Source organism: Podarcis liolepis (assembly GCF_965112155.1).
Source record: "Podarcis liolepis genome assembly, chromosome: 10".
Classification (NCBI taxonomy): domain Eukaryota; kingdom Metazoa; phylum Chordata; class Lepidosauria; order Squamata; family Lacertidae; genus Podarcis; species Podarcis liolepis.
In genome coordinates this window covers 6,553,815-6,580,432 of record NC_139562.1, presented here as the reverse complement: position 1 = coordinate 6,580,432, position 26,618 = coordinate 6,553,815, and the positions used below count along the sequence as shown (strand labels likewise).

General features: G+C 46.4%; 2 protein-coding genes across 3 annotated transcripts in view; one reads left to right on the top strand and one right to left on the bottom strand.

The window, feature by feature from the left end:
- The window catches only part of IL15RA (interleukin 15 receptor subunit alpha), a 237,522-nt gene that overhangs the window by 65,617 nt on the left and 145,287 nt on the right, over window positions 1-26,618 (top strand). The window lies entirely within an intron of this gene.
- The window catches only part of FBH1 (F-box DNA helicase 1), a 50,340-nt gene that overhangs the window by 2,577 nt on the left and 21,145 nt on the right, over window positions 1-26,618 (bottom strand). For both annotated transcript variants that reach the window (XM_083461047.1, XM_083461048.1), the window contains exons 10-19: window positions 24,981-25,203; window positions 21,174-21,261; window positions 20,543-20,629; window positions 17,871-18,007; window positions 16,791-16,890; window positions 15,256-15,380; window positions 14,476-14,536; window positions 12,737-12,931; window positions 7,454-7,588; window positions 3,028-3,134 (exon numbers count right to left, since the gene is read on the bottom strand). In XM_083461047.1, the coding sequence (XP_083317173.1) occupies window positions 3,028-3,134; window positions 7,454-7,588; window positions 12,737-12,931; window positions 14,476-14,536; window positions 15,256-15,380; window positions 16,791-16,890; window positions 17,871-18,007; window positions 20,543-20,629; window positions 21,174-21,261; window positions 24,981-25,203 (1,258 nt within the window). The remainder of the gene's footprint in view (window positions 1-3,027; window positions 3,135-7,453; window positions 7,589-12,736; window positions 12,932-14,475; window positions 14,537-15,255; window positions 15,381-16,790; window positions 16,891-17,870; window positions 18,008-20,542; window positions 20,630-21,173; window positions 21,262-24,980; window positions 25,204-26,618) is intronic.

Genomic DNA, 26,618 nt, shown 5'->3' with positions numbered 1-26,618 from the left:
TTTCCAAAAAATAGCAAGGAGAGACAAGAAGGCCTTCTTAAACGAGCTATGCAAAGAAACAGAGGAAAACAATAGAATGGGAAGAACCACAGATCTGTTCAAGAAAATTGGAGATATGAAAGGCACACTTCGTACAAAGATTACCATAATAAAGGACAAAAGTGGTAAGGACCTAACAGAAGCAGAAGACATCAAGAAGAGGTGGCAAGAATACACCGAGGAATTATACCAGAAAGATATGGATGTCTCGTATACCCCAGGTAGTGTGGTTGCTGACCTTGAGCCAGACATCCTGGAGAGTGAAGTCAAATGGGCCTTAGAAAGCACTGCTAATAACAAGGCCAGTGGAAGTGATGGTATTCCAGCTGAACAATTTAAAATTTTAAAAGATGATGCTGTTAAGGTGCTACACTCAATATGCCAGCAAGTTTGGAAAGCTCAGCAGTGGCCAGAGGATTGGAGAAGATCAGTCTACATCCCAATCCCAAAGAAGGGCAGTGCCAAAGAATGCTCCAACTACCGCACAATTGCACTCATTTCACACGCTAGCAAGGTTATGCTTAAAATTCTACAAGGAAGGCTCAAGCAGTATGTGGACCGAAAACTCCCAGAAGTGCAAGCTGGATTTAGAAGAGGCAGATGAACCAGAGACCAAATAGCAAACATGCGCTGGATTATGGAGAAAGTTAGAAAGTTCCAGAAAGACATCTACTTCTGCTTCATTGACTATGCAAAAGCCTTTGACTGTGTCGACCACAGCAAACTATGGCAAGTTCTTAAAGAAATGGGAGTGCCTGATCACCTCATCTGTCTCCTGAGAAATCTCTATGCGGGACAAGAAGCTACAGTTAGAACTGGATATGGAACAACTGATTGGTTCAAAATTGGGAAAGAAGGACGGCAAGGCTGTATATTGTCTCCCTGCTTATTTAACTTATATGCAGAATTCATCATGCGAAAGGCTGGGCTGGATGAATCCCAAGCCGGAATTAAGATCGCCGGAAGAAATATCAACAACCTCAGATATGCAGATGACACAACCTTGATGGTAGGAAGTCAGGAGGAATTAAAGAACCTTTTATTGAGGGTGAAAGAGAAGAGCGCAAAATATGGTCTGAAGCTCAACATCAAAAAACTAAGATCATGGCCACTGGTCCTATCACCTCCTGGCAAGTAGGAGGGGAAGAAATGGAGGCAGGGAGAGATTTTACTTTCTTGGGCTCCATGATCACTGCAGATGGTGACAGAAGTCACAAAATTAAAAGATGTCTGCTCCTTGGGAGAAAAGCAATGACAAACCTGGACAGCATCTTAAAAAGCAGAGACATCACCTTGCCAACAAAGGTCCGTATAGTTAAAGCTATGGTTTTCCCAGTAGTGATGTATGGAAGTGAGAGCTGGACCATAAAGAAGGCTGATCGCCGAAGAATTGATGCTTTTGAATTATGGTGCTGAAGGAGACTCTTGAGAGTCCCGTGGACTGCAAGAAGATCAAACCGATCCATTCTGAAGGAAATCAGCCCTGAGTGCTCACTGGAAGGACAGATCCTGAAGCTGAGGCTCCAATACTTTGGCCACCTCATGAGAAGAGAAGACTCCCTGGAAAAGACCCTGATGCTGGGAAAGATGGAGGGCACAAGGAGAAGGGGACGACAGAGGACGAGATGGTGGGACAGTGTTCTCGAAGCTACCAGCATGAGTTTGAGTGGAAGACAGGAGGGCCTGGCGTGCTCTGGTCCAGGGGGTCACGAAGAGGCGGACATGACTAAACGACAACAACAGTGCAAGGAGCACCTCCATTCAGCTGGTTCCTGTTGGCCGCTGTGAGAGCAGAACGCTGGACTGGATGGGCATCACCCTGATCCAGCGGCACTTTTCTTTGGTCCTTATTTTTGTGATGCACTGGGAAATGATATACAATGAACTGAAAAAGATGTTCAAAATAACTTTTATTTTTTAAAAAAAAAATAGAAGCTTTTCTTTTGGAAATTCTAGGGACAGAACTACCTAAACTGTATAGAAATTTATTTATATATGCTACTATAGCAGCAAGAATGCTACTTGCCCCAAAATGGAAAGAAGCAGAAGTCCCAGCAGAGGAAGAATGGATACAAAAACTTATGGAATATGCAGAAATGACAAAACTTACCAGAAGAGTAAGAAATCAAGGTAACAAACTTTTAATAAAAGAATGGAAATGGTTCATTGAATACAGGTGAAACTCGGAAAATTAGAATATCGTGGAAGAGTTCATTTATTTCAGTAATTCAACTTAAAAGGTGAAACTAATATATGAGATGGACTCATGACATGCAAAGCGAGATATGTCAAGCCTTTATTTGTTATAATTGTGATGATCATGGTGTACGGCTGATGAAAACCCCAAATGAACAATCTCAGAAAATTAGAATATTAAATGAAATCAGCAAAACAAGGACTGCAAATAGGACAATACTGGACCCCTGGGAAGTAGAAGCATGCATATGTACTCAGTACTTGGCTTGGGCCCCTTTTGCATCAATTACTGCCTCAATGCGGCGTGGCGTGGATGCTATCAGCCTGTGGCACTGCTGAGGTGTTATGGAAGACCAGGATGCTTCAACAGCAGCCTTCAGCTCTTCTGCATTGCTCGGTCTCATGTCTCTCATCTGTCTCTTGGCAATGCCCCATAGATTCTCTATGGGGTTCAGGTCAGGCGAGTTTGCTGGCCAATCAAGCACAGTAATCCCATGGGCATTGAACCAGGTTTTGGTACTTTTGGCAGTGTGGGCAGGTGCGAAAGTCCTGCTTTGACACACCAAAGAGAAGAACAACTACCAGACTTTTAGAAGACATCTGAAGTCAGCCCTCTTTAGGGAAGCTTTTAATGTTTAACAGACCACTGTATTTTAATACTTTGTTGGAAGCCGCCCAGAGTGGCTGGGGAAACCCAGCCAGATGGGCGGGGTATAAATAATATATTATTATTAAGCAGATGTTCTACGGCTGAGCAACAACCCTTCCTCAAACTCTTCCCCGCCAACTCACCCCGGCCAATGTCAAAATCTGGGTCAGTAACTTCGGAACGATGAGGCGCCTCTTGGCGCGGGTGACAGCCACGTACAGCAAGTTCCATTCATCCTCGGAGGTTGCATCTGGAACGGGACAAAGGCAAGAGGCAGACGGGAAACAACAATAATAATAATAAATTTTATTTATATCCCACCCTCCCAAGCCAGAGCCGGGCTCAGTGCAGCTAACAACAGTAAAAATTACAGTAGAAACATAATAGGGGGAGGGGAACAATTTAAAATACAGGTTAAAATGCAATTTAAAATGCAACCTCATTTTAAAAGTAGGCCATAGATCAAAACCATAAGGGGAGGGAAACATAAGGGTCAGACTGAGTCCAAAGCAAAGGCCAGGCGGAACAGCTCCGTCTTGCAGGCCCTGTGGAAAGATGTCAAGTCCCGCAGGGCCCTAGTCTCTTGTGACAGAGCATTCCACCAAGTCGGGGCCAGTACTGAAAAGGCCTTGGCCCTAGTTGAGACCAATCTAACCACCTTGCGACCTGGGACCTCCAAAGTGTTGTCATTTGTGGACCTTAAGGTTCTCCATGGGGCATACCAGGAGAGGCGGTCCTGTAGGCCGCATAGGGCTTTAAAGGTCAAAACCAGCATCTTAAATCTGACCCTGTACTCCACCAGGAGCCAGTGCAGTTGGTAAAGCACTGGATGAGTGTCATCCCGCGGTAAGGACCCCGTAAGGAGTCTCGCCATGGCATTCTGCACCTGCTGGAGTTTCTGGGTGAGTCTCAAGGGCAGCCCCACATAGAGCGAGTTACAATAATCAAGCCTGGAGGTGACCGTCGCATGGATCACTGTGGCCAGGTCAGGGCGAGAAATGGAATGGGTGCAAAGCTCAGCAAATATCTCTCAATTGGGTGTTCTTTCCGCCATCGCCCTAAGGATCGTTAAAATAGGGGGAGGAAAACTGAGCTATACCGCTATGCCTGGAATACTGTGCGCAGTTCTGATCGCCCCACCTCAAAACAAGAGAAGGCAGCCAAAATTATCAAGGGGATGGAGCAACTACCCTGTTGGCAGGAAGCTGGGAAGCGGGGCAGGAGTCTGACGCTGGAGGGGGGGTCGGTGACGTGGGGGGCTGTACCAGCCAGGAGGCGGGAGTCGGAGGCAGGGAATGCTTCAAAGCTGGAGGGTGGAGAACAGGATGGGTTCGAAGACAGAAGTACTGTTTTGGGGGGACAGGAGGCGGGCAGGTGTGGGGGATTCCCTGGTCCTGAATGGGGTAACTGTGCCCCTGAAGGACCAGGTGCGCAGCCTGGGAGTCATTCTGGACTCACAGCTGTCCATGGAGGCGCAGGTCAATTCTGTGTCCAGGGCAGCTGTTTACCAGCTCTATCTGGTATGCAGGCTGAGACCCTCCCTGCCCGTGGACTGTCTCGTCAGAGTGGTGCATGCTCTGGTTATCTCCCACTTGGACTACTGCAATGCATTCTATGTGGGGCTACCTTTGAAGGTGACCCGGAAGCTGCAATTAATCCAGAATGCGGCAGCCAGACTGGGGACTGGGAGTGGCCACCGGGACCACATAACACCGGTTCTGAGAGATCTGCATTGGCTCCTAGTACGTTTCCGAGAACAATTCAAAGTGTTGGTGCTGACCTTGAAAGCCCTAAACGGCCTTGGTCCTGTATACCTGAAGGAGCGTCTCCACCCCATCATCCAGCCTGGACACTGAGATCCAGCGCCGAGGGCCTTCTGGCAGTTCCCTCATTGTGAGAAGTGAGGTTACAGGGAACCAGACAGAAGGCCTTCTCAGTAGTGGCGCCCTCCCTGTGGAATGCCCTCCCTTCAGATGTGAAGGAAACAAGCAGCTATCCTATCTTTAAAAGACATCTGAAGGAGGGGACTGAAGAGGGGAGAGCAGAGGCAGCTTCTAAGCCGGCGCAGTCTCTGGCTGCATGAACACAGCCTGTCGGGGAGAGGTACATAAAATGGGGGAGGGGAGGGGCCCCCTTTTGCTGCAACCGCTCCATAGGGTGCAGACCTGGGAAGAGCTGCCAATAATAATATTATTAATATTAATAATAATATTTTATTTCTATCCCGCCCTCCCCAGCCGAAGCTGGGCTCGGAGCAGCTAACAACAGTAAAAGTAACAGCTTACATAAAATCACAATCAATTGACCGTATTTTTCGCTCTATAAGACGCACTTTCCCCCTCCTAAAAAGTAAGGGGAAATGTGTGTCTGCGTCTTATGGAGCGAATGCAGGCGGGAGGCTCTGCTCAGCGCTCCCTTTAAAGAGCCGCACACACGCTCCATGCACTCTTTAAAGGGAGTACGGCTCTTGGGGGAGCCTTAGCCGCGTGCAGCCCCTCGTGGGCAACAGGAGCCTTCATCCTGCTGCCGGGGAGAGGCTGCACGCAGCTATCCCAGAAGCCAGGACAGCAAGCGGGATCGCTGCGCTGTGATCCCACTTGCTGTTCTGGCTTCTGGGATTCAGAATATTTTTTTCCCTTGTTTTCCTCCTCCAAAAACTAGGTGCGTCTTGTGGTCTGGTGCATCTTATAGAGCGAAAAATACGGTACATAAAATCACAATGCCTAGGCACTAGACTGGTGTGATGGCCTGGGAATCCGATTCAGAGGCTGAACCTGAGGAATCCCAGCCTGCACAGGAGTCCCCGCCTCCAGGGCCGGCTGAGCCGGGGCAGGGCCTTGATCCTGAAGCGCCTGCACCTGTGCCGGATCCTCAGGAGCAGACACCAGCTGAATCCACGCTGGCTCCGGAGGTGATGGAGGACCCATTGCCCGCAGGTGCTCCTCTCCCAGCCCTGCCAGGGGAAGGTGAGGTTGCCTCTGGGTCCAGTAACCCTCCAGCCTCTCCGGAGCTGCATAGGCTCAGGGCAGAGAGGCGGACGGAATTGGGTTCTCTCAGGAGTGCTCGCCTTAAGGCCAGGAGAGGCGGGTCACCTGTGGGCCGGGACCGCCCCTGGCCTCAGAGAAGATAAAGGCCAGTCAGCCCGGTCCCAGGTTGCGGGAGCAACGTCGTTGGTAACCTGTTCCTGCCAGCACCCTGTCCTGCTCTTCCAGAGTTCCTGACCACGCCCGGCTTCTTGCCTTGGACCCCGCTTCGCCCTTGACGGACAGCCTCCGGACCCTCAACCTAGGACCGGACTCAGACCACGCCACACGGTACCCCCCCCCCCCCCGGGACCAGCACAACTGGGCATTCAGCTAGATGAGAAAGCGTTCCCTATCTGCTGGGGTGCGCCCTTGACAGCTGTGAGGAAAGGTAACAGCACTACGGGCTTTATCGCTGGAAGAAAAGTAAAGGGAGGCATGGGGGGGGTGTAACCCAGCGTTATCCATTGAAGCTGAATGTTGAAACATTTTTGTACTGATCAGATGGGATTGCTGTGAGGAATTATAAAATATGCACCAAGCCACTGTGTCTGCGATGAAAGCATGGCGTTGACTGGGTTTGATTTATTGGCAATAATTTCTGATCAAATCCCACAAGCCTCTGCACCTCTGCCATTTGCCTTCTCTACGCCTGACAGGCACGTATAAGCATTCTAAACACAGACTGGTTGTTCATCAGGCATCCAGGGCCATAAAGATAGTAGGTAGCTTCTTTGGTGTAGCTATTATTAGTTTTGTTAATCTTAGGGCCAGGAAGAGAGTTCAGGAAGAGATTTATGATCTCCAGGTTTGCTGAATGCATTCCTCTAGTCCTGTTTTATTTACTCTCAGATACGCATGCATGTTCCAAGTAGTCTTTGTAGTTAAAAGAATTTCTTCTGATCTGACTTTGTCCCACGTGGGGTTTTTTGAAATGCTCAGAGGAAATCTGATTGGTAACACTGTGTAAAAAGTTCTTTTGTGAATAAAATGACCTGGACTGAGGGGTAAGGTAATGGTAAAGGGACCCCTGACCATTAGGTCCAGTCGTGGCTGACTCTGGGGTTGCGGCGTTCGTCTCGTTTTATTGGCCGAGGGAGCCAGCATACAGCTTCTGGGTCATGTGGCCAGCATGACTTAAGCCGCTTCTGGCGAACCAGAGCAGAGCACGGAAACGCTGATTACCTTCCTGCTGGAGCGGTACCTATTTATCTACTTGCACTGGTGTGCTTTCGAACTGCTAGGTTGGCAGGAGCAGGGACTGAGCAACGGGAGCTCACCCCGTCATGGGGATTCGAACCGCTGACCTTCTGATCGGCAAGTCCTAGGGTCTGTGGTTTAACCCACAGCGCCACTCACGTCCCTTGGACCGAGGGGTAGAGAGGAATTATTATTGGCACCTCCTCCCAGAGTCTTGCTGGTCAAGCCATGTGTGTATTATATTAATCAGGGTCCAATCTTTCCTTGTTTTGGGAACGCTACATTTTAAACAGCAGCGCTAAAATAAAATGGAGGAGAGGAGATCAACGGAGAAAGTCTTCCTTACTGGTGCGTAAAATGGGTATCCTCTCGAAGGCTTGCTGCATGACAGTTAGGCTGATGCTGCTCGTGAAGTCGTCGGCCACTTGGACAGTGTCGAATTCCAAGCCTTTGGCCTTATGGACGGTCCCCAAGACATGATCTGAAGGAGGCAAAGTGAAAAATCAACATGTTGGGCTTGTGAGAGTAACAAAGGAAATCCCCTGTGTTGCAAAAACAGAAAAAAACTTTAAACAGTAACAGGCAACACGTGGCTAATAATGTTCTAACAGAATACCGTATTTTTTGCTCTACAGGACGCACCGGACCATAGGAGGGGGAGAACGGGAAAAAAAATTTCTCCCCCTCTCTGCTAAGCACCCCTTCAGCGAAGTGGCAGGAAAAACGGAGCCCCTTCCATTTCTCCTCCCGCTTGGCTGAAGGGGCGCTGCGCAGCTCTCCCTCTCGGCTGAAGCCAGGAGAGGAACCCGAAACCTTCGGAGCGCAGCGCGAGTTTCCGCTGCGCTCCAAAGGCTTTAGGTGGCTATCCCTGAAGCCTGGAGAGCGAGAGGGGTTGATGCGCACCGACGCCTCTCCCTCTCCAGGCTTCAGCAAAAACAACGTGAAGCCTCCAGAGCGCTCCCTCTGCGCTTCGGAGGCTTCGCGTTGCTATCGCTGAAGTCAAGGAGCCTGTATTCACTCCATAGGACACACACACATTTCCCCTTAATTTTTGGAGGGGAAAAAGTGTGTCCTATAGAGCGAAAAATACGGTATATGTAACATGTATTATTTCACAGTTCTTAGACAGAAAATATATGACAGAGATACAAATGATAAAATAAATCAATATTGTATGAACAAAATGAGAGAAGGTGATCAATCAATATCACAGAGGCAAGCAAGCCTTTCAACAGTCCCAATCCTGAAATCGTGCGGTAATAGAAGCTCCAAGCGTAGCAATTCTTAAACAGAAAGTATGGAATAGAATCACAGAAAATGAAAGTCCATCACTGTTGCATGAACAAAATTAGACAATATAAGTCCATCAGTGTTAAAGAGGCAAACAAGCCTTTTGACAGTCACAATCCTGTAACTGTGAGATAATGGATGATCCAAAACGTGAGAGGGCAGTTCGAGCACAGTGCAACTGCATCTTATTTGTTGTTGTTTTTTCTCCAAAACATTTTATTGGTTTTCACAATATTATAAACAAACACACACACACACACACACACAAGACAAACAAACAAAACAAACATAAATCATAGCCTTATTAAAAATTACAGTTATTAACTTTGTTAAGTGACTTCCTCGCTTCCCCTTGGTTGAATTTCATTGCATGTCCTTTTTAACGGTTTTCCAAATCCCAATTTTTATGAAATTTAACTTAAACATTAACACCCTTAAATCTTCACCTTATAGAATTTAACATATTAATTCATCACTTACCATAAATAAAATCCTAAGCCCATTAAGTTGGCATCTTCTTTGGGGGGGGGGTCGGTTCCAAGGGTGAAAATTGGGCATACCCAAACCCTTGGAGCCGCCCCCATAGCTAGTGGGTGAGGGAGGGGAGAGAGAAAGAATTCCCAGTACTCCCAGAGCCTGCGAACCAAGAGGGCCTTGCCCCCGAGGCAAGACAGAGAGCATAAACGTGAACCTGGCACAACGAAGAGTTTTTAGGCTCTCCACCTTGCTTGGATTTTGTGGGATAACCAGCCTCATATAATATGGTTACCAGATTCTTTGCAATGAACCCGGGGCCATTTTTTTATTTTTTATTTTTTGGAAGCTGAGTAGCAACAGGGAGTCAGTAGTGGGGACGGTGAGGCAAAAGACCCTGGGCCCAAGCACACATGCATATTGTACAAAGGTGCCAAGCCCTTCTTTCACACCCTGTGAAACATAAATGTGCAGTTTTTTTAAAAAAACTGGACAATGGTGCCTGCCCACGGCTCCCGAGCCTCCCCCGATCTGTCAAAACAAAGGGGGAAGGGGGCAGGGGAGGCTCGGGAGTCATGGGCAGGCAGCGCGCCATTGCCCAGTTTTTTTTTTTTAAACTGCGCATTTATGTTTCACAGGGTGTGAAAGAGCTTTGCACCTTGTCTGGCAGAGAAACCACACGTCTTGCGCCGCTCCTGGGCAACGGCTGCCCGCCTGCAACTCCCAGGCCTCCCCCATCAGTCAAAAGGGGGAAGGGAGCAGGAGATCTGTACCGCCAAACGTCCCCAGTTCCCCTTTGGCAGTGGCAGTCATCAGCCCGGAGCCAGCCAGAACCAACTGCGCTACAAAGCTGGCTCCGGGCTGCTGAGGCTGCCGCTGCCATGTTTGCCGGGGACAGATTTGCAAATCTGGGGACTGTCCCCGGGAACCAGGGACATCCGGTAACCCTATTATATAACCAACAGGCTTAAGTCTAATTAATGCACAAAGGGGTTAAGACCACAGAGTAAGCTGTCCTGCCAGGCCTAGCTAGGTCACTACTCCCCCACACTTTAGGAGGAAGGGTTATGCAACCTTTATTCTTCGCATTTCTCCATATGAACTCTAACAGTAAGGAGGGGCAAGCTGGATGCTCCGAGCTTCGATCACGTGGTTTAAGCAAGCCATCATTGTGCTTCCATACAAATAATTTAGAAACCTTCACCACACTTTGGAACCTACGTTTTACTGCCTGTGTTTTCTTACTGCCGTATGGAAAAACACACGAATCTGAACTTTGAAGAGTTTGTAAGTAAACCATTTTTAACTTGCCAAACGTGTGGTCTCTTTTTACACTACAGGAAGTAGGGGATATTTTAAAGGTCTAATAGCCTATATTTCCATGCTTTGCTGGACCATCGCCGAAGAATTTATGCTTTTGAATTATGGTGCTGGAGGAGACTCTTGAGAGTCCCATGGACTGCAAGAAGATCAAACCTCTCCATTCTTGAGGAAATCAGCCCTGAGTGCTCACAGGAAGGACAGATCCTGAAGCTGAGGCTCCAAGACTTTGGCCACCTCATGAGAAGAGAAGACTCCCTGGAAAAAAACCCTAATATTGGGAAAGATGGAGGGCACAAGGAGAAGGGGATGACAGAGGACAAGATGGTTGGACAGTGTTCTCGAAGTGACCAGCATGAGTTTGACCAAACTGTGGGAGGCAGTGGAAGTCAGGAGTGCCTGGCGTGCTCTGGTCCAGTGGGTCACGAAGAGTCGGACACGACTAAACAACAAGAAGTTGCTGCAAAAGCAGCTTGTGATTTTAAATCTCTGCTGGGGTTCTCTTGCCAAAGAGTACTTGCCCCAAACCTTAGCATCTAAGAAATTCTCTTTTTAAGAGACTGCATCTTTTTCCCTTTAACCAAAACCAAAAACCAAACCAGATTCGACTCCCGCAGTTTCAACCGGCTTGCTATCAACCACGTATGGTTGGAAATCACAGAAGTTAAAGGTGAGATGTGATTGTACCGTATTTAAAATACTTGATCTTTGCCATTTTGGAAACAGGCAAGGATGATGGGCCCAGATTACGACTGCCCATCCACCACAGGGGGGCCAGTGAGACTGCCGTGGGATGAAATCATGTGCTCAGCCCATCCCTACCCTAAATGTGCCAATTAATCAGAGGGGATTTAATAGTTGTCCAGCTGCTCCTTTGATAATTAACTGTTCTGGCACAGCCCTGGGCATCTGAAGGCAGAAAAGCAGAGGGTGAAGGACTGGAGACTGGTGCCAGTCTTTGGCCACAGCTCAGTCGCAGAGCATCTGCTGGGCCAGTCACCATCTCTCAGCCTAACCGACCTCACAAGGTTGTTGTACGGATAAAACGGCCTCAGCCCAGTATAGCTGAAGGAGCGTCTCCACCCTGATTGTTCAGCCCAGACACTGAGGTCCAGCTCCGAAGGCCTTCTGGCGGCTCCCTCACTGCAAGAAGTGAAGCTACAGGGAACCAGGCAGTGGGCCTTCTCGGTGGTGGCGCCCACCCTGTGGAACGCCCTCCCATCAGATGTCAAGGAAAGAAACAACTATCTGACTTTTAGAAGACATCTGAAGGCAGCCCTGTTTAGGGAAGTTCTTAATATTTGATGCTTTATCGCTTTAGTACTATTTATTTTTTTTATTATTATTAAATAATCTCAGCTAGGTGGGTGCCGTGTAAATAATTAAGAATTAATCATAGTTGTTATAAAATGAGGAGGAGGATGTGGCTTTATGATGGCGTCCGGCACATTCTGCTGCGCCACTGCGCTCCTGTGCCTAGCTCTCTCTTAGCTTTGTCTCAGCAGAGTCTCTGCAGCGGTAGAAACTGTTGCAGTGTGTGGGTAATAAACCAGACTGTACGCAGGCTTCTTGCTTATCTCCAACAGTCTTTAATCGTGTAGAAAAACAACATAAATCAGCCCGGCGAAAGAGCACACATCTTTCGCGTCTCGGTCAAAACCGAAAGAGACTCACACACAGAGATAGATTCCCATATGTGAACATAACCACGCCTCAGAATGTGAGATGTCACTCAGAACTGTTTAACCCTGTAAGTTCTGACTCTCTTCACAGAGGAGAGCTATGGATGCCACTTTACAGATCTGTGGAGGGAAAGTGGAATACAAATGCCATCTATCAACTTCTGAGCTACTGGGAGGGGGGTTGTGACCTTACTGCCACCCCCCAAACCCTCCACAATAGTCCTCTATGTGGGGCTACCTTTGAAGGTGACCCGGAAACTACAACTAATCCAGAATGCGGCAGCTAGACTGGTGACTGGGAGCGGCCACCAAGACCACATAACACCGGTCTTGAAAGACCTACATTGGCTCCCAGTACGTTTCCGAGCACAATTCAAAGTGTTGGTGCTGACCTTGAAAGCCCTAAACGGTCTTGGTCCTGTATACCTGAAGGAGCGTCTCCACCCCCATCATTTTGCCCAGACACTGAGGTCCAGCTCTGATGGCCTTCTGGCAGTTCCCTCCCTGCAAGAAGCCAAGTTACAGGGAACCAGGCAGAGGGCCTTCTCAGTGGTGGCTCCCGCCCTGTGGAACGTCCTCCCATCAAATGTCAAAGAGAACAACAACTACCTGACTTTTAGAAGACATCTGAAGGCAGCCCTGTTTAGTGAAGCTTTTACTGTTTAATAGGTTATTGTATTTTAGTGTTTTGTTGGAAGTCGCCCAGAGTGGCTGGGGAAACTCAGCCAGATGGGCGGGGGATAAATAAATTATTATTATTATTATTATTATAGCTAATACTAATCAGTCCTTGAGAAAACATGTCAAGTTTTATTTCCTCTTCTGGCCTCGGAAGCAAAGAAGTTGCCTTGCACTCCTCTTACCTGCGATCTCCGGAATGGGCACATGGCACTGTGATATTCTTTCCACCAGTTCCGGGATGCGGTCCTTGTATTTCTCCACAATGGCAATCTTCATCTCCAGCTGCTTATCTTCGGACTTTGCTGCGTAGTCCTTGAGGCCTGCAAAGCCCTTATCCACCCACTTTTTGATAAAGGGGTCCGTCACCTCAAGTTTCACTGGGAACACACAAGCAGGGACAAAATGATGCAGAGAAGGCAAGGCTGCCAAGGAAAACGGGGAGTTCCTCCATCTTCCCAGCTGCCTTGAAGGAGGAAGAGGCCATTGGCTGGCTGGTGGGCAGTTCACACGTAAATCAACCGATCAACTCTGCCAGCGAGTTCTTCTGCCTGAACTAGCAAATCCATTCATCATGCCTTGCACCTTTCACTCGGCCCATCTGCACGGATCCCAGTCCATACATTGCTCAGTGCTGGATCTGCTCCCATCTTGCCTCTGAACCTAGGCCCAGCACAGTAAAATCCCCCATCTTGTCTGCATTGCCATTAGATTCTGGACATCCTTATCAGGAGTTTCCTGACCCAGTGGCCTGGTTCACACATGATGGCAAGCCACGGTCTATTTAACCACCCATGCATTAACCCACCCTGTGGAACGCCCTCCCATCAGATGTCAAAGCGATAAACAACTACCTGACATTCAGAAGACATCTTAAGGCAGCCCTGTTCAGGGAAGTTTTTAATGTGTGACATTTTAGTGTATTTTTGGTCTCTGTGGAAGCCGCCCAGAGAGGCTGGGGAAACCCTGCCAGGTGGGCAGGGTACAAATAATAAATTATTATTATTATATTATATTATATAACCGTATGTTGTCCCACAGGTGATCCAACAAGTGGCTTGCAACACCCAACAAGGGTGTCGAGTTCGCACGTAACACCAAGCCATTGTTAAAGCAAGCCGAAGTTTGCGAGCCAACAAGCTGCAGCTTCGTATAATGGTTTGTTGAGAGGAAACAAACCACAGTCAAGCAGGGTTCGCCCACAACACTAAGCTGTGGTTTAATAAACCATGGCTTTGCATTATGTGTGATTTGAATTAGGTGGCGTAAGCGGGGCTTGTAACAAAATACTATGGTTTGAGACGCTTCTGTTCAGTGTTCGACTGTCAGCAAGCTGTGTCTACTGCCTTCCACTCCATTCCCAATCTCCTTTACTTTTCCATTCTCTCTCCTCAACAGCTTTCTGAAATCGCCAAACAGTCTTCATTGGGGTTATTGTAGTTTTTGATTTGATTTGATTCTGGTGCTTCTGTAGACCCTGGGGCTCTCCCACAAACTCAATACAGTCGGACCTTGGAAGTCGAACGGAATCCATTCCTGAAACCCGTTTGACTTCCAAAACTTTCAAAAACCAAATCGCGGCTTCTGATTGGCTGCGGGAAGCTCCTGCAGCCAATCGGAAGCCGCGGAAACCCCATCAGACATTCAGGTTCCAAAAGAACGTTTGCAAACCGGAACAATCACTTCCGGGTTTGCAGCGTTCAGGAGCCAAAACGTACGAGTTCCAGGGCGTTCGACAACCAAGGTATGGCTGTACTTCCCTCTCATTTCCCAATGGCCCCATTTTGGCCGCAGTCCTGTTGGCACTCGCCAGCAAAGTCCGCCATTATGAGCAGAAAATGCTCTAATGGCCCAGTTTTCCCCAGTTGAGGCAGAGACCCAGAAACGAAGCCGAAGGGGTGTTTACACTAGCCAAAGTACTTACATTCGGGATGGAGGAGCTTCCATATGTCATGGATCTTCTCGAGGCCAAAGGCTTTAAGCCCCTAACAATAAATAAAAGGAGGGTGAATTGCACATAGACTCTGGGAGCGGACAGGACGTTGGACTTGGAGGGACCTTGCCAACAAAGGTCCGTATAGTTCAAGCTCTGGTTTTCCCAGTAGTGATGCATGGAAGTGAGAGCTGGACCATAAAGAAGGCTGATCGCTGAAGAATTGATGCTTTTGGATTATGGTGCTGGAGGAGACTCTTGAGAGTCCCATGGACTGCAAGAAGATCAAACCTCTCTATTCTGAAGGAAATCAACCCTGAGAGCTCACTGGAAGGACAGATCCTGAAGCTGAGGCTCCAAGACTTTGGCCACCTCATGAGAAGAGAAGACTCCCTGGAAAAGACCCTGATATTGGGGAAGATGGAGGGCACAAGGAGAAGGGAACGACAGAGGACGAGATGGTGGGACAGTGTTCTCAAAGAGACCAGCATGAGTTTGACTAAACTGCGGGAGGCAGTGGAAGACAGGAGGGCCTGGCGTGCTCTAGTCCATGGGGTCACAAAGAGTCGGACACGACTAAACGACTAAACCACAACAAGACCCCTAGATCCCATTTGAACTTAATGTCGAGAGAGTGGTTGAAGAACAGCCCTGGCACATTAAAAATGTGATGTCTGTCCTCACCCCTGAAATCCAGGGCTCCAAGCAAAACCCCATAACTCTTTTCTCCTCCTCCCCACCACCCCACCCTGTGTATAGCTAGTTCCATACCCCAAGGATGTGTATTTTATCCGGTGGTTCTCCATTTGTAAGTTTCACAGCATCCTCAAAGACGGTTTGGTTGCACCGAGACAAGCGAGTTACTTTCCCCGTCACATCAGCCCCGGTGATATCACCTGCCAAAAAGCGAAGCAAAACGCACAGAGAAACGCAAGAAAACTTGGATTCAATTATCTAAGACGCATGTCGAAAAAGAAACACATAAGAATTAAATGATATAGACTTCCAACAGATTCATAGTCCTCAAAAATAAAAAACCGAGCTGAAGAAGGCGTTTACTCCGAAACAGGGCCCTGTCCTGGTCACCACTACTGAGTCGTACATCTGATTCATACTCCGGATACTCTGTTTTGGCCCTATTTGATCTTTTATTCATCCTGATTTTACATAATATGGACTCTTTTTGACTGCCATTGAGACTTGTATAAAACAATTGTTGCGCACTGGTATTTCACGTACCTTTGTACCATATCACCGCATATTTGAAACTACATTATTTCTGGACTTAAACGTTGTATCCAAATTTACTATTGCCTTAAAACCAGCGTACTTACATGTTGTAATTAAATTTACTACTAGCTTCAAACTGTTATTCTTAGCAGAATATACACGTTTTTTATCTCAACTCTTAAGTAGGAATTATTCCTTGAATTGAAACTTGTGGCCAGAGTTCTTGGTATATCCTTTTCAGTGTAAAAAGTGAAGCAAAGCATCTGTCACAGACCGAGCTGAATCAGTGCTTCCCAGGGTGGATCAAAAACCATGATTTATTTTTCTCATATATATATATATATATATATATATATATATATATATATATATATATATATATATATATAATATATATATATATATATTTGAAATGGATTTTTTTAAATTTAAATCATATTTTTTTAAAAAAAAAATAAATTGGATTTTTAAAATAAAATGCTTTTGGAGGAAAAAAATCTTTCTAAATATAGTTTTCTATTTGTTATATTATAGTCCAAAGGCTATTTATCAGGAAACAATGATTTGTTTTAAGTTTTTCATGTGTGCTGAAACTCAGTATAAGTTTGTTCTTTTAATGGAAAAAAAAATGTAACCACAGCCATTAACAAACATGGATACATATGCTACAATGTTACTGTTTTAGTTAAATAAATTGTTTTAATTATTGTTAAGGAAATGATTATTTTTCTCCTTCCAATATAGTACAGCAGAAAAGTTGTCCAAATATAAACTGTTAACTTAACCTCACAATAACTTCATAATTATCTATCTATTTCTAATAGTATAACCAAATCAGTAATTTCTGATATAACTGTAAAAACTACTCTGAAAATTTATTATTCCAAAAATGAAACCTTCACTTGATTGTAAATATTAAGATTATACCAGCAGGAAGGTCTTTCTGCAAAAAACAAAAATGATTTAAATCAAGTCTTACTGACTAGTGATTTAAATCAATTTGATTTAAATCAAATCCACCCGGGTGCTTCCTTAAAAAAATAAAAAAAGGAATATGGCTGAGCTGAATGTCTCACCTTCCTGGCTGCCTCCGACCAACGTCTGCTTTCGAACTTTCTTGAGGACGTCCAGGAGAGTAGCGGCGACGTAAGCTATTTCGGAACCAAACCGAAAACTCTGCAGAAGCAAGCAAGCAGAGGGGGGACTGAAAAAGATGCTCAGGAAACTGGGCCGCTGTTCTCCTATCTGGTTTTGGACTTCCAAGCTCCTTACTACTGGAGGTAGTCGTAGCGTACAGTGGTGCCCCGCAAGACGAATGCCTCGCAAGACGAAAAACTCGCTAGACGAAAGAGTTTTCCGTTTTTTGAGTCGTTCCGCAAGACGAATTTCCCTATGGGCTTGCTTCACAAGACGAAACGTCTTGTGAGTTCTTGCAAGTTTGTTTCCTTTTTCTTAAAGCCGCTAAGCCGTTAATAGCTGCTAATAGCCGTGCTTCGCAAGAAGAAAAAACCGCAAGACGGAGAGACTCGCGGAACGGATTAATTTCGTCTTGCGAGGCACCACTGTATTTTTCCGTCTATAAGACGCCACCATGTATAAGACACGCCCTACTTTGGGGGGCTCAGATTTAAGAAAAGGGGGGGAATGTCCCCACCTATAGGTAAAGTTAAAGGGGACCCCTGACCATTAGGTCCAGTCGTGGCCGACTCTGGGGTTGCAGCGCTCATCTCGCTTTACTGGCCGAGGGAGCCGGCGTACAGCTTCCGGGTCATGTGGCCAGCAGGACTAAGCCACTTCTGGCGAACCAGAGAAGCGCATGGAAACGCCGTTAACCTTCCCGCCAGAGCGGGACCTATTTATCTACTTGCACTTTGACGCGCTTTCGAACTGCTAGGTTGGCAGGAGCAGGGACTGAACAACAGGAGCTCACCCTATCGCGGCGATTCGAACCGCCGACCTTCTGATCAGCAAGTCCTAGGCTCTGTGGTTTAACCCACAGCGCCACCCGCGTCCCTGCGTATAAGGCGTCCCCTAATTCGCATTTGCCGCCCTGCCCAGTTTTGCCTCTGGAACTGCCCGCCACTGGAATGTGGGTTGCCCCAATGGGAATGCGGAATAAAGCACCTGGGCCCAAGCGAAGATTTGCGGAGGCTCACCTTTGTGAGGTAGAACATGTGGGTGTGAGAAACTTCGGCCAGCGCATTGACCGCACCGCGGAAGGAATAGATTTGCTGGTGCGGGTCTCCTACCAAGATGGCCCCACATGACTGGGAGAGGACAATGTCCATAATAGCTGCAGGGAAAGGAATGGCGTATTCAGAAAGAGAAGCAAAACTTCTCAACCGTACACTGAAAAACATATGTTTATGCAGGTCATGGTGAATTTTTCACAGGGCAGAATTGCCTTCAATGATCTGAAGGCAGCCCTGTTTAGGGAAGTTTTTCATGATCGATGTTTTAATGTATTTTTACTCTTTTGTTGGAAGCCGCCCAGCAACATTCTCAATACCACACCTAAAAACTCATCGCTTCCACAAGTCTATCTTTCTAAATGTCAACCGCCGTTAATATCTGAAACATAAAAAGGTAAAGGTAAAGGGACCCCTGACTGTTAGATCCAGTCGTGGCCGACTCTGGGGTTGCGGCGCTCATCTCGCTTTATTGGCCAAGGGAGCTGGCATAGTTTCCGGGTCATGTGGCCAGCATGACTAAGCCGCTTCTGGCGAACCAGAGCAGCACATGGAAACGCCGTTTACCTTCCCGCTGGAGCAGTACCTATTTATCTACTTGCACTTGATGTGCTTTTGAACTGCTAGGTTGGCAGGAGCAGGGACCGAGCAACGGGAGCTCACCCCGTCACAGGGATTAGAACCGCCAACCCTCTGATCGGCAAGTCCTAAGCTCTGTGGTTTAACCCACAGCGCCATCCACATCCCATCTGAAACATAGCAGAGGTTATATTTTCTAAGAATCCTCCAGAAAAACAATCTCTCAAAGGACCTGTTGATGGCATTTTACCATTGTACTGTGGAGAGTGTATTAACTTATGGTCTGTGTGTGTGGTTTGGGAGCTGCACGGTCAGGGGAAAAACAATGCTGTCCAGGGTTGTGAAGACCGCAGAGAGAATAATTGGGTGCACTCTTCCCACCTTGGATCAAATCTACGCTTCCAGGTGTCATAAGAAAGCTGCAGAGATAGCGCAGGATAGTGCGCACCCCGGAAATGATCTCTTTCAGCTCCTGCCTTCTGGAAGAAGGTACAGGATTATAAAGACTAGGACTAGCCGCCTGAGAAACAGTTTCTACCCAAATGCGATTTTGGTTTTAAACGCAGTGTAAGGTAGTCTCTGTGGGAGTATATTGTATTTAATTATGGGGTATCAGAGTTTTTAGGGGGCTAACCAGGTTGGGATAGCTGGGATAGCAGGCTTGTTGGTTTCTGAATGTCTGATGTAGATTTTCAATTTCGTTGTTCTGTATGGGACAATGACAATAAAGATTATCAAATTGTATGAGTAAATTGAAATATGCACCCTGGGTCTCCGATGCTTATTGTTTAATGTTTAAGATTTGTTTGTTTGTAACCTTATAACCTGAAGGAACATTCTTTCACCTCTGGTGGACCTGCCCTAGGGTTAAGGCTTTCTGGGAAATGATATATAATGAAATGAAAAAGGTATTTAAGTATACCTTCTCTAAGAAACCAGAGGCCTTCCTTTTGGGTATTGTTGGTCAAAGGGTGTTAAAGAAAGACCGAACTTTTTTTATGTATGCAACAACAGCAGCAAGAATACTCATTGCAAAATATTGGAAGACACAAGATTTGCCCACACTGGAAGAATGGCATACGCAACTGATAGACTACATGGAGTTGGCTGAGATGACTGGCAGAATCCGAGACCTGGGAGAAGAGGCGGCAGAAGAGGACTGGAAGAAGTTTAAAGACTATTTACAAAAACATTATAAGCTGTATGAGTGTTAGGAAAATGCATGACAGAAAATAATATGGCATCAGTAATTTAGCTATAAGAGATATGAGCAAGCAATGTTTAAGAAAATGATGATATTTGAGGTAATATTATGCTTAAGTTAATTGGCTTAATATATGATAAAAACATTGATAATTGGGGACATAATATTCGAGAATTATTAATATGATTTGAAATAAGGTAATAAATTGCTGTTTATATGACTGAGAACGTAGGAAAAGGTGATGTGAGGAAGTCCAAAGTTTATGGAAATATGATTTATGGACAAATTGATTTTTATGGTTTTTTTTTCTCTTTCTTTTTATTTTTTAAATCTTTTCTGTTCTTTCTTTGTTTGACTGTATGGTGATGGCACTATGTATGCTTGTTAATCTTTCTTCTGTTTAAAATCTGCAATAAATATTTTATTAAAAAAAAGATTTGTTTGTTTTGTTAAATATGTATTCAGTAGCTGACCTCCTTTGTAATGTTTTGTTTTGAAATCTTTGCGATAATATTTGAGTTTTCTGTTAGTTAATTATGTTGTTTTCACTGTATAGTCTATATCTGGCTTTCTTCAGATTGTTTTATTGATTTTTTTTGACGTTTTTATATTCTGTAAACCGCTCTGAGATTTTTTTTAAAAAATATATAAAGCGGTATAGAAATGAAAATAATAATAAACAGTCTGGAAGCAAAGTCTTTTGCTGCAAAACGACAGATCCCTCCTGCCCTTTTAGCCAAATGTGACAAATCTGCCTACGTCGATTTTAAAGGAAGAGAACACCTTCACCCTGTTTATGAGAGCGGAGCTTGGAAAAAGTCAAACTCTTTTCAGTGCAACCCAAAATATTACTCACCGGGGGTGCAGTCTTGGGCCTCATCAACGAAGATTGCATCGTAGTGAGAAAGAGAAGGCTTTTGGAGCTGCCATAGTTTCAAGTAGCCTAGAAAGGAGGACACAACATTCATCAAAAAATATTAATTCGGAGTGCAATATAATGCCATCCATGGGTTTTTTTTAAAGCCTATAGGTGTCTGCACCTATAGCAGCAAAACCATGACTCATCAACACCACTTTGGGATTTCTACAAGCACCCAAAAGCTGAGGTCCAGCTCCGAGGGCCTTCTGGTGGTTCCCTCACTGCAAGAAGCCAAGTTACAGGGAACCAGACAGAGGGCCTTCTCGGTAGTGGCACCCTCCCTGGGGAACGCCCTCCCGTCAGAAGTCAAGGAGAAAAACAACTGACTTTTTGAAGACATCTGAAGGCAGCCCTGTTCAGGAAAGTTTTTAATATTTGATGTTTTATCGTGTTTTTAATATTCTGCTGGGAGCTGCCCAGAGTGGCTGGGGAAACACAGCCAGATGGGTGGGGTATAATTTATTATTATTATTATTATTATTATTATTATTATTATTATTATTATTTGCAGGCACAAATCAAGGCAGGGAGCATGACCTTTCTCCCCAACCTCTGATCACCCACTTACCATCATGAGTCATCTTATAAGCCATCTCCCTGACGGGCCCCAGCTTTTTCATATTTTCCCATATTTGGTTTGCTTCGTCGACGATGATCTACAAAGGCACAAAGGGGGGGGGGGGGGGAATTGCCTGGAATGATCAGGCTAAGAAGACGGAACAGAGGAATCTGCCTTACAAACTGATTCAGACCCACTGCTCCATGCAGCTCAGTACTGCGTGCTCTGGCTGGCAGCAGATCTCCAGAATTTCAGGCTGGGATCATTTTTAGAACTACCTGAAGATGCTGGAGGTTGAACTTGCTCCCCACAGCCCACCCCTGCGAAGGGAGACGAGAGACGCTGGACCATCCCTAGAAGACACTTGACCTACCCACCCCAGACTTGTAAATGGCCTTGGTCCAGTAGACCTGAAGGAGCATCTCCACTCCCATCGTCCACTTGAGGTCCAGCACCGAGGGCCTTCTGACAGTTCACTCCCTGCGAGAAGTGAGGTTACAGGGAACCAGGCAAAGGGCCTTCTCGGTGGTGGCGCCCTCCCATCAGATGTCAAGGAAATAAACAAGTACAGTGGTACATCTGGTTACGTACTTAATTCGTTCTGGAGGTCCGTTCTTAACCTGAAACTGTTCTTAACCTGAAGCACCACTTTAGCTAATGGGGCCTTCCGCTGCCACCGTGGCACGATTTCTGTTCTCATCCTGAAGCAAACTTCTTAACCCGAGGTAATATTTCTGGGTTAGCGGAGTCTGTAACCTGAAGCGTATGTAACCCGAGGCACCACTGTATCTGACTTTTAGAAGATATCTGAAAGCAGCCCTGTTTACGGAGGTTTTTAATCTTTGAAGTTTTATTCTGTTTTTAGTGTTCTATTGGGAGCCACCCAGAGTGGCTGGGTTGGCTACAAATAATAAAATTATTATTATTATCCTGAAGATTTTTCTAGCATGCTGCAAAGTGAGAGTGAAGCACAAGGGCAGGCCCAAGAGCTGAAAGAACTTCGGACACATTATCTAGTTGCAATTCTGGGGAAACCCAGCCAGATGGGTGGGGTAGAAGTAATAAATTATATATAAATTATATATGGTAACAGCTGGTCCTGACACTAGACTTCTGGGTGTGGGGGGAAGGTTAAAGGTGTGGGGGGGGGTTGTTGGTTTGATGTGAATGATCTGTAGACTAAGGTTGATCTGTAGACTTTAGGTTTTGTTTATTAGTGGGTCAGAATAAATTGCTTAATTATTTGAGTATTGTTAATGTTATTATTTACCGTATTTTTTGCTCTATAAGACTCACTTTTCCCCTCCTAAAAAGTAACGGGAAATGTTTTTGCATCTTATGGAGCGAATGTAGGCTGCGCAGCTATAACTGAAGCCAGAACAGCAAGAGGGATGGCTGCTTTCACTGCACAGCGATCCCTCTTGCTGTTCTGGCTTCTGAGATTCATAATATTTTTTTTTCTTGTTTTCCTCCTCCAACAACTAGGTGTGTCTTGTGGTCTGGTGCATCTTATAGAGCGAAAAATACGGTAATTATTTGAGTATTGTTAATGTTATTCTTTACATGGCAGGAATACAGTGGTACCTTGGCTGTCAAATGGCTAGGCTCCCGAACAAATCGGCTCCTGAACGCCACAAACCCGGAAGTGAGTGTTCCGGTTTGCAAACGTTTTTCGGAATCCGAACGTCCGACGCGGCTTCTGCAGTTTCTGATTGGGTGCAGGAAGCTCCTGCGGCCAATCAGAAGCCGCGCCTTGATTTTCAAACAGTTACGGTTGTCAAACGGACTCCCGGAACAGGTTACGTTTGACAACCAAGGTACCACTGTATTCTTTTCATTTTTTCCCCATAAATGTTATGTTACATGAAACACTGCATTTTATTGCATTTTAGTAGGTTATTGTATTTTAGTGTTCTGTTGGAAGCCGCCCAGAGTGGCTGGGGAAACCCAGCCAGATGGGCAGGGTATAAATAATAAATTATTATTATTACTATTATTGTTGTTATTAGGGACGCAGGTGGCGCTGTGGGTTAAACCACAGAGCCTAGGACTTGCTGATCAGAAGATCGGCAGTTCGAATGCCCGCAACGGGGTGAGCTCCCGTTGCTCGGTCCCTGCTCCTGCCAACCTAGCAGTTCAAAAGCACGTCAAAGTGCAAGTAGATAAATAGGTACCACTCCAGCGGGAAGATAAACGGCATTTCTGTGCGCTGCTCTGGTTCGCCAGAAGCGGCTGAGTCATGCTGGCCACATGACCCAGAAGCTGTACGCCGGCTCCCTCGGCCAGTAAAGCGAGAAGAGCGCTGCAACCCCAGAGTCGGCCACGACTGGACCTAATGGTCAGGGGTCCCTTTACCTTTACATTATTATTATTATTATTATTATTATTATTATTATTATTATTATTACCCCCTTTCCCACCCACCCCATAAATTTATCCAATTCTCCTTCATGAATTTGTCCAGTTCTTTTTTAAAGCCATCGAAGCTGAGGGCTGTCCCTGCCTGTTTTATGAGACTTCTCTATTTGTTATTATGCCTTACCTTTTTTTTCATATTTAGCTTTGTAAACTTACAAAACCCAATCAGTCATTAAGAAAAGGGAGAGAAAAACCACTGGCTTGGTCAGTACCAGGAGAGCAGTCTGCAAGGAATCCTGGCCCCAAGTTGTTTAGGGTTTTAAATATCAGCCACAGAACCTAGAACCTTGCTCTGTAGCAAAGTGGCATCTTTCAACGCTGGGATAACATGGGCAAAGCTGGCTGTCCTGCAAAGCACCCTTGCAGCTGCATTTTGCTGCAGCTTCTAAACTAGGTGCGACAGTGGCCCCACGCATTGCGCATTACAGCAGTCAAACCATGAGACCACCAGGGCATGGAGCAATTCTGCAGTTTCAGCTTCGACTGTTGCACATCTCCTTGTTTTGAATTTTGCGAGAACTGCCTGGAGGACGCTCGCTAACGAGGGGCCAAAGAATGCCTTAATCGGAGAAAGGCGTTTGCGGTGTAGCCTTATTGGAGTTCACCGATTGGGTCTGCGTTGCTCCCGGACAGGAGGAAGGAAGTCAAATGACACCGAGGGCTGGTTCAGAGAAAGAGTTCTTTATTTCTGCTCTCCGGAACAGCAGAAAGGCACTTGTGGGGTCAGTCCACAGCAAGTCGAAAGAAATGAGAAATTTCATGCAGTATATATATCCTCCAGGCACCCTCTCCCCCCTTCCCCAGGAATCCAGCAACGTCAGCTTGTACATGCAGGTTGACATCACAGATGTTCCTGCTCCGGCACTCTTAACCATAAAAGGATATTCCTTCCTGTACTTCTGACCATAAAAGGATCTTCCTGTTCCTACTCTTATCTTGGAGCAAGAGGTCACCATCTCCAAGAACACCCTCTGGCGCTGTTCCCAGACTAGGTCTGTGCGTCTTTTGTGGTCAGGATATAAGATAAGGCACAGACGTGTCTTCCCTGTTCTACTGGTACAGTCAAGGCCATCCTTGCCGTCACAAACTGATAAAGGAGAGGGCTCTGAGCACTTGTTTATACAGCTGGATTTCGGCTCAAGAGCTTAAGTTAAAGCATTTTAGCTAAGGAAAAATAGGGATTTTGGTGCAGTTTCAAACTGCCTGCACAGTCAGTTTTGGGGTTTGGGAAACCCATTCCTTCAGCGGCAGCGAGTTTCACGCGTGAGGAGGCAACAGCAGCCCCTAGGGCATTCCGACGCTTTTGACACCGGCAAGCCTGCTGCCCGCCCGCAACGCCTTCCTGCCCAAACCCGGAGCGATAAAGGAGCCGAGCTTCTCCTGATGACGAATACTCACTCGCTTTTCTGCTTCCTGGACAAGAACGAGCTGCCCCTGGTTGTTCTTGCACCAGAGGGGCGTGTGTTCCGTAGAGATGGATTCGTCGGCGGAGGCAAAGAACGCCGAGAGGGTCTCAATCACTGTCTTGGCTCTGGTGTACAACGACTGGCCCTGGCGGTTGCGGAGGACGAAGCTGACACAATAGGAGCTGAGCGAGCCAGCGTTGAGCTTCTTCATGTAGCTGCACCAGGTTGGAAGCGGGGCAACGGGTGGGAGAGGGAGAGAAGGAAGAGACTTTAGAACCGTGAAGTGTGAAGGGGACGCCCTCCATGTTAGGATTATGATGTTCTGTCCCACCTTAAAACAGATGTGTGGGTTGTTGTATGTCACATGTCTGTTTACTTCCAGCACAGCCTGCTGGGAACTTCCGTTGTATATAGCTTTTGCTTATGCTGTTTGCATGGACATGAAGGGAAGCAGACATGTTTTTCCTTTGTCCTGATGATGAATAAAATGCTTGTAAATACGCTTTACACAGCCTCTGTCTGCCACTTCTGCTGCGAAGAGTTCTTATCTGAAGGAACGTCTCCACCCACATCGTTCTACCCAGACACTGAGGTCCAGCACCGAGGGCCTTCTGGCGGTTCCCTCACTGCGAGAAGCCAAGTTACAGGGAACCAGGCAGAGGGCCTTCTTGGTAGTGGCGCCCGCCCTGTGGAATGCCCTCCCACCAGATGTCAAAGAGAGCAACAACTACCAGACTTTTAGAAGACATCTGAAGGCAGCCCTGTTTAGGGAAGCTTTTAATTTTTGATGTATTAGGGTATTTTAATATTTTTTTGGAACTGCCCAGTGTGGCTGGGGAAGCCCAGCCAGATGGGTGGGGTTTAAATATATATCATTTATTATTATTATTATTATTATTATTATTATTATTATTATTATTATCATCTCTGATGGCTTGCGTGCTCAGTCTCTAAAGGTCTCTGAGGCTTGTTGCAGTTTTTGATGCTGTTCCGATAACCGGAGTTCATCTGGCTGCCAGCCAGTGGGCTGGAGCCAGCTGGGGGCCTGCCAATTGCCCCCATCTCCCCAGACACATCCCAACGCTCCTCCCCCAGCAGGAGGAGGAAGCTGCCACCTCGTCGTACCAAGGACGAAACAGCTCACTCCTCGGTTTCAACATCGCGATGCAACGCAGAGATTGCGCTGTCCGGCTGGCGGTACATGGTGATGTTGAAAACCTGACATAGCCCAGCCCTAATCCCCTGGTGCCCCCAACCCAACTCTACAAAAAGCATCATTCAGAATAGTGGCTTGCACAACTCATCTAGGAAAGCAACAGTGGAACCTCGGTTTTCAATTGCAATCCGTTCTGGAAGACCGTTCGACTTTCGAAACGTTCGGAAACAGAGGATCAATGGTCGGCAAAATCCGTTAGAAAAAAATGGAAAAACACACAGCAGAAGCCGTTCGACTTTCAAGGCCTGTTCGAAAACAGAAGCAATTACTTCCGGGTTTTCGGAGTCCAGGTTTCGAATCGTTCGTCAACGGAGATGTTCGAGAACCGAGGTTCCACTATACCAACAGCCACATTCGAAAGAGTAGCAATTAAAAATCCAAGTAAGATTATTTAGCTGAATTAATTGCTGCATC